A 7,500-nucleotide genomic window follows, 5' to 3' on the forward strand; every position below is an offset into this window, starting at 1 on the left:
GGCCAAGCACGACAGCGGTGCCGCCGACTTGGAAAAAGTGACCAATTATGCGGAGGAAAAAGAGATCAAGTCCAACGCGAACTTCATGTCGGTCATCAACGACGTGAAGAAGCAGGACGAAGCAACGAGAGTGAGGATTCTTTTTTTCTTAATGTTGTGAATGATTTCCCGCAGGTGTGGTTTGCTAGGGGGATGTCGGTGTGGTATGTTATTATTCGGGAGTCCGTGTTGAAAGGAATTACTTGACATGTAAATTCTACGGGAAACTGTCATATTTTCCCTTTTTTGATATTTTTAGAATTAATGACTTAGCAATTTCACAGGTTGGGTGAATACAAATTTATTTTTAAAGTTGTGTTTTGCTGCATTTTGACCCATATGCAATAATGTTTTGACTCTATCAATACATAAATTTTCAGATTAAGGCCCTAATAGTCATTACTTGGAAGGTCAGGTTGACTGAATTAGTTTTGTTGGTACTAATTCCACATTTTAGAACCAGCTAATCTTTACTGTATGGACTCGCTAAGCTAGGGCAAATTGAAGATGATATTGCAGAGGACAAAAAGTTGCAGTCATCGCCACAAGATATAATCAGATACAAACGAGTATGCCACAAATAACAAACCGACTCATCATGCCGAGTATGGCTAGAGACTTTGCGACCCTAGAGTGCATCAAATGGAAATTTCTGCAACACGTATTGGACTCCTGCGCCAAACAACAGGATGGCTGCCAGAAGTCACCTGAGTCAGTGATGCCGAGCGATATCTGATAGCGTCATTGAGGGGCTAAAACCCATTAATTTTGTATCGGAGAACTCCTGTTGAGGTCTTCTAATTGAGTGTAGAAGAAATAATTAGTGGTAATAATACTTTATCACTGTGAATGTTAGAAAACTACCATAACATGGGACTGAGTGCACAGAGAGGGATGGCCACATAATCACTCATAAGGCGTATCACTTAAAACTTCTCAGGCAGGGGTCAAGGGGTAACAGGGCTTGCTAGTCACAAGGGCAAACAAATATTCAGTCAACAAATATGGCAGTGAGGTCTTTAACCCATTATTTAAAGTATTTCAAATTGGCTAGTGGCCAGAAATGCAGGTTGATGGAGTTTGCCCATTTGTAACTTGCTTGTTGGTACCCCATTTACAACATTAGGCACCTAACAGCTTATATTTGTATATGTAGATATGTAGATATATAAATATAGATATATAGATATATAAATAGATAAAGGTAATATGAGTAAATTAAAGGTGCAGTCACACGAGCTTATGACCAGACATTTATTTTACTCATGCTACATAATATTCTAGTATGTCTAGCTAATTATTTTTATGAGCTTTGTTTTGTTATATTCCTCAAATAAAAAAAATCATTCTAATAACATATACGCACCATCAAGTAATACATAGGAACTGTCCGAAAATTTAATCTTTCCCTTTCTTTTCAGTCGGCAAAAGAACAAGAGTTGATGAAAGTGTCCATCAAGAAGGAAGATGTTGAGCTGATCATGAAGGAGCTAGAAATCCCCAAAGTGAAGGCAGAGCGAGCGCTACGTGAACACCAAGGGAACCTCATAGAAACTCTAGTCACTCTTACCAATTAGCTATAACTAATCTATTAACATTCTGTCCATGTTAAATTGAAATAAACTCAAACTTTGCTATTTTGGTTTTCCTCTATGCAATTTGGAATAATCTTTGCAAATTCATGCCGTAAAATTTAAATTCAAAATACTGATACTTATCTGGACAATAACAAAATATTCAAAGAAGTGAAGTAAAAGTGAACTGTTATTACACTTCAACCTATACGCCGTATTTTACCCAGTAGAATTACGTGAATTATCATTTCAGTAAACATGATATAAAATAAAACATAAATTGTGATCCTATTCTTTCTGCCCACTGAAAATGAAATATGTATAAAACTGCAAAGGAAAGAGGGATCAGGTTCCACACACACAAAAAAACAAACTAAACTACCCCCAAATATTAGCCCATTGCAGCTGGTAAAATGTATTAACTATAGTTTTGTTTTGTGAAATGTCTCTACTCACATATGGCACCATAAGAGTCAATTAGAAGGCCTGGTGACCTCGCCTGATTTCACCTTTCCTCAAGTTTCCTGAGATACTGTTTTATCAATAAAACAATATCATTACTGATGTTAATGTTACAGAAATTATAATTATAATATTATTAATTTTACTTATAAAAATATCTAATAAAAGAGAATATATCTGAAAATCAAGGAAAAGGGTAAACAGGTGAGGTAGATAGTACTAGTAATTGACTACTTGGTGACTGAGCACTTGTGGAGTCATCTATGTGTAAAGCCAATTAATAAACTAATCTCACAGTGGGCATGGTATGTACATACATGCCATCCTGGGCAGCACATGGTGGTAACTGGTTTATACTTTGTGAGAAGAAAAAGAAAGAAAAAAAAAAAAAGAATAACCAATGGAGATGAAATGAAGAAACTATACTAGCTACTGAATTCATTGCTGGAAGTATTTTTACTTGTTTAAATTCATGAGATTATAAAATAACAAAATGATGAGGAAATATTCCTATCTTATCAAAAACAAAAGATATATAATTCTAGGAACTGCAGGACATGTTGCTTAAGATAATGTCTTATTTTTTCATGTAATACAATTTTTCATAGTCAATCAGAAAAAAGTACACCCTACATAAAAGTATATACGGCTTGCTGGAGCACATCCCATAAAAGTATATTTGAAATAAAGTGTATATGGCCAAATACAACACAAAAACTGCATATGGCCAACTGAAACAAAATTGGGGTTTAAGCAACATGTCAAAAATGAGTAGGGTTCAGATTCTATTTATCTATTTATTATTTTGTTATAATTATTATTTGGGCTAGTGAAAATGACATCAGTCTTTCATACTTTTACAAAATGTGTGTGGGGGAGGGGGGGGGGGGCACTTCCTCTCATATACAAGTTTCCTGTAGAATGACCCAAACTACATTACAAAATACTATCAATGTTAAACTAACAGCCTCATTATCTGGCAGCTTTGAAAACCATTTGACATAACTTTTTGCTGTTTGTTTATCTCTCTGCTGTGTCAGTAATGTGGTATCCTGTTAATATTCTCCTTCCAAAGAAAATGGCTTTTCAAATTTCTATTTAATAATAGAAATCAACTATTTGTACTAATGAAAACAGTACACAGAATGGGTTAAAAATGAAAATAGCTACTTATGGGGAATCTGGCATTCCTATTTGCAGGTATTCTAAGAGCTGTTGCAATAAGATCATTGGTAACTGGGAGATCAGTAATAACAGACAAATTATCAAGAAAATAGTTTTGCCTGAGTTAATTGGGGGCAACTTTGCTTTTCACATGCTATTTTATGTAAAGTGAGTGAAATAATTAACAGTGATTCTCTACAGTGGATATGCCTTAAGAAAGAGGAAAAGAAGAAAAAATATTACAAATAAAATAAATATACACATATTTTGTAACAATATCAAGAATTGAAAAGTACAAAAAGATGTCATTTCCTTTAAGTGTGTGTGTGTGTGTGTGTGTGTGTGTGTGTGTGTGTGTGCTTGCAGCTGGGCAGATTTAAGGCATAGGTGAATGTATAGCAACTTGGGACTCCCAAGGAGGCTCAGTTTAAAAAAAAAAAAAAAAAAAAAAAAAAAAAAAAAAAAAAAAAAGTCATTGGTAATCATATCATGTTCACTGACTATTATACTGAAAATTACTCACTGTGGAAATGACCAAGCATTGACAAATATCAAAAGTATTTAGGGACATCCCTCATACTCTGGTCTTGGCTCCACAAAGGCTTGAGTCACCTTTCATGGGCCCTAGTATGACAAAAGGTTGTAGTTCCTCCTCACAATCAGTTCTTTTTGAGATACAGGATAATGGTCATGAGCTTATATAAGATTGCAGTACTTTGATAAGTGTACCGTCTCAGATCAAAGTTTTTTTTTCTTTTTTTGCCAATTTCAGAATAAATACTATTTATGATTTGGTTTTGTGTGCAGCAACAAGTAGCAAAACAGACTCCTATTGGTACACAAGTGAATCAAGATAGCTGTAATATGTTGGAAGCAACCTTCTCAGCTTTCTCTACGTATTCATAACTGAAATACAGGACTGAAACTCACAAATATGTGCTGAATAACACTTACCAATTTCTCCCTTCATGGTGTTGACATCCTCTGAAAGCTTGGCAGCTTCTTCATATTTTGCAATTAGGTTCTGTTTAGCCTGGTGAAATAAAAATAAATATCATGATAAATAGCCAGAAATTTGCAAAGATGGCTGAACTACACATTAACACCAGATAGAATTCCTCGCTGCTAACACTCTTTTCCTGTATTTGTAACATGTATACTACTGAAACCCCAAATTCCCTGACCTGTAACACAAAAGAATGACAGCATTTAACAAATTAAAGTTCATTAGTATGTCACTGAAGTTTCTGGAAAGTTATAAACATTCCTTTCTAATCTCTTTCTTTCCCAATTCTCTTTACTATAACCATCATAACCTAAAACCAGCATCGCCAGAAAGCAACTGACAATACCTGTGAGAGTTTGGGCTCCAGCGAAAGGTTGAACTCAGCTAAAGACTTGTTGGCTGCCAAGAGCATCTCCTGTTCGCTGGCCAGGTTCTTCATCTGTGGCAAAAACAAGGAGAGAATTATGAATGGATTATGGTAAGGTACATGTTGCACTAACTCCTTCCTGTGATGAATAATACAAACAACCATCAGCAAATGAGGTAGTCACTGCATCAGACACTTTTTACAATAAAGGATGGGAATAAATTTCAGTTAAAGAGGCAAAAACTGTATAAAGTACTTTCTGTGTTGGGCTTTTCTATGCTTAATTTTTTGTTTTTATTGTCTCCTTTCTTATACATGACATGACATCTTTATATTAGAAGAATAGCAGTCTTATTCTTTATCAGTACTTCAAATTAGTTTATACAACTTTTTTTTACCCAAAATTTGTGTAACACTCAATGGTTACATCAACAAAATCATTATTTATATCAATTCTCTAGACCTCAAAAAACACACACACACACACACACACACACACACACACACACACACACACACACACACACACACACACACACACACACACACACACACACACACACACACACAAAAAAAAAAAAAAAAAAGGCAGAACAGAAAGAAAGTCAACAACGACCTGAAGGACTCTGTACAAGAAGGCTCACCTGTGGAAGGTCTTTCATGAGCTCTGCCAGCTTGTCATCGTTATTGACCAAGTCTCGGAGCTCCTCTGTTGGCAGGTGTCTGATGAGCCCCACGGCCGCTTCGTAGTCTGGTTCGCCCGACATCATCACTGCAATTTGCAAGACATGATGAATTAGTTACCATGAAGTGTCGATGATGAGATAGTGACAACAGTTTGTGAAAATTGAAAGAAACAAAGAGAAAAAAAAGGCTAAATATGCATATGAATTATATGTATGCAATTTTGTATCAAAAGAAGGGAGTGACAACGAGTAAGTTGCCAGTTTTTTTGCCATATAGCTCTTTTTTCTTCTTCCATGAATGAAAATGATCATCTCAGTAACTGAGATTATCAAAAGTAGTAACAGATTGTGCTATTGTTCAACATTTACCTTATTTCCCTATCATGCCTTTTGGGTGTTCACTGTATTACCTTCATATAAAGTAAAGTAAAAGTAGAGTATATTAAAAAAAAAAAAAAAAAATACACACATGCAAAATACTGGCTGACAACTTCTTGCCAACCCCCCCCCCCCCAACACACACACACACACACACACACACAGACACACACATATATATGTATAAATTTATCTCTATCTATGTACCTAATAATAATAACAGGAATAAAAGGAATACTAATAACTAATAATCATACAACCAATACCCATAATAACAATAATGCAATGCTTACTCATGTAAAAAAAAGAAGAAGAAAAAAAAAAAAAAAAAAAAAGGTAAACAAAATCACATTTCCTGCTTATTCTCAGGAGTTGCTGCATAGGGCTTAATATTCTCTTATGGTCTTGATTCCATTATTTTTGGCTTTTTCCAAAAAAACATTTTGACATCTAAGGTTTGGTCTTTTAATTTCTGGACTGCAACAACAATTTGGTATCAGGATATTTGACTGAGTAATTAATATATTATTTCTGTGCTTTAATTAGCAAGAACTGGCCATTATAAATTTTTTCCTCTTCAACTCTGAAATTCTAAATGGTTATTAAATATTCTGACAATCAATTCGTGTATGATTTTGTGGGGATATGAGAGGCTTTAATAATCAGGGACAGAGATTGCGTCATTACTCGAAAAGAATGAATACTATAAATTTGGGAAACTGAAGACAGAAGAATGTTTGTAACAGTCATTATGAGTAAAGCCATATATAAACCTATCACACCAACTTAGTTACATTCAGATGTTACTGTATTAAATGTCTATACTAACTTGCCATAATTAGACTATTTGGAATTACTAAACCAAGTTCTTTTTACTAAAAGCTTTCACAGGCTAATGTCGCGAGCTAGCCTTCACCACTGCCATCTATCTTTGGTTATTTCATGTCAAATTAGGAAACACCGGGAGATGATTATCTGCACGGCTATTCAGTGTTCAGTTACGGTGATATTAAGCCCCCTGTCATAAACCTAGTTGTGGAAATGAGGATAACAACAGAGGTTTTGGTGTAAAGATGCATGACGTGTCTCCAATACTGAAAACATAATGAAGGAATTGAAAAATATTCAGAATACAATGACAGATTTTCAAGAAATTATATTCAGAATACAATGACAGATTTTCAAGAAATTTCAAATATGTGTATAATCTATTGGTTTATACATATACATTTAATTCCTTCATTTACTGCAGCTGTATTTTTTTAACATCCATGTATGATAATTTGTATTTCAATTTCCTCTTCATTAGAATGCCAAAGTTTGAAATATGGCCAGATACATTATATCATGGAAAACTTGTATAGTATAACTGAAAAATCACACAAAATTAAAAGGACAGTTTCTATGAGTTAAATATCATTATAGTTTTTTTTATCATAAATTAACATAAATTATCAATTGGAACATAAATAAAAGTAATGCTTATTTTATTGTTTTACAAAAAATGGAGTCTGGCAATCTAACAATTCTAGTTGAATAAAACAAAATGAGTTTCCTTTTTTCTATTCATTTCTGTTTTTTTTTTCCCAAAATTTCTAATATATAATGTTGAGTGCAAAATGGATCACTCAGGAAATTCTAACTGTATAACTAATACCAAATCTGACACTAATTTAAGAAAATATAAAGAAAACAATAATAAAAAGAGAAAAAGAAAGAAAGAAAGAAAAAAGCTTTTTCAAATAACAAGTCTGAAATAATATATGCAACTTGAATAGTCTAAGTCCAAGTAAAGATCTGCTAAAATGTACTCTAAATTTTGCA

At 33.9% G+C, this 7,500-nt stretch overlaps 2 protein-coding genes across 7 annotated transcripts in view; one reads left to right on the top strand and one right to left on the bottom strand.

The window, feature by feature from the left end:
• LOC125027151 (huntingtin-interacting protein K-like) overlaps positions 1–1,899 on the top strand; it is a 2,035-nt gene extending 136 nt beyond the window's left edge. Inside the window, exons 1-2 of the mRNA XM_047616035.1 lie at positions 1–130; positions 1,461–1,899. The exon at positions 1–130 is cut by the window's left edge and continues 136 nt beyond it. Of these exons, the coding sequence (XP_047471991.1) occupies positions 1–130; positions 1,461–1,616 (286 nt within the window). The 3' untranslated portion in view covers positions 1,617–1,899. The remainder of the gene's footprint in view (positions 131–1,460) is intronic.
• LOC125027130 (vacuolar protein sorting-associated protein 37B-like) overlaps positions 1–7,500 on the bottom strand; it is an 11,832-nt gene that overhangs the window by 2,906 nt on the left and 1,426 nt on the right. For 4 of the 6 annotated variants that reach the window (XM_047616002.1, XM_047615984.1, XM_047616020.1 and 1 more), the window contains exons 2-4: positions 5,257–5,384; positions 4,592–4,684; positions 4,194–4,272 (exon numbers count right to left, since the gene is read on the bottom strand). In XM_047616002.1, the coding sequence (XP_047471958.1) occupies positions 4,194–4,272; positions 4,592–4,684; positions 5,257–5,382 (298 nt within the window). In that variant the 5' untranslated portion in view covers positions 5,383–5,384. Of the gene's footprint in view, positions 1–4,193; positions 4,273–4,591; positions 4,685–5,256; positions 5,385–5,667; positions 5,709–7,500 lie in introns of all 6 variants that reach the window. The other 2 variants (XM_047615995.1, XM_047616011.1) reach the window with 1 other exon arrangement.

The sequence above is a fragment of the Penaeus chinensis genome, chromosome 1 (genome assembly GCF_019202785.1).
Source record: "Penaeus chinensis breed Huanghai No. 1 chromosome 1, ASM1920278v2, whole genome shotgun sequence".
Lineage (NCBI taxonomy): Eukaryota > Metazoa > Arthropoda > Malacostraca > Decapoda > Penaeidae > Penaeus > Penaeus chinensis.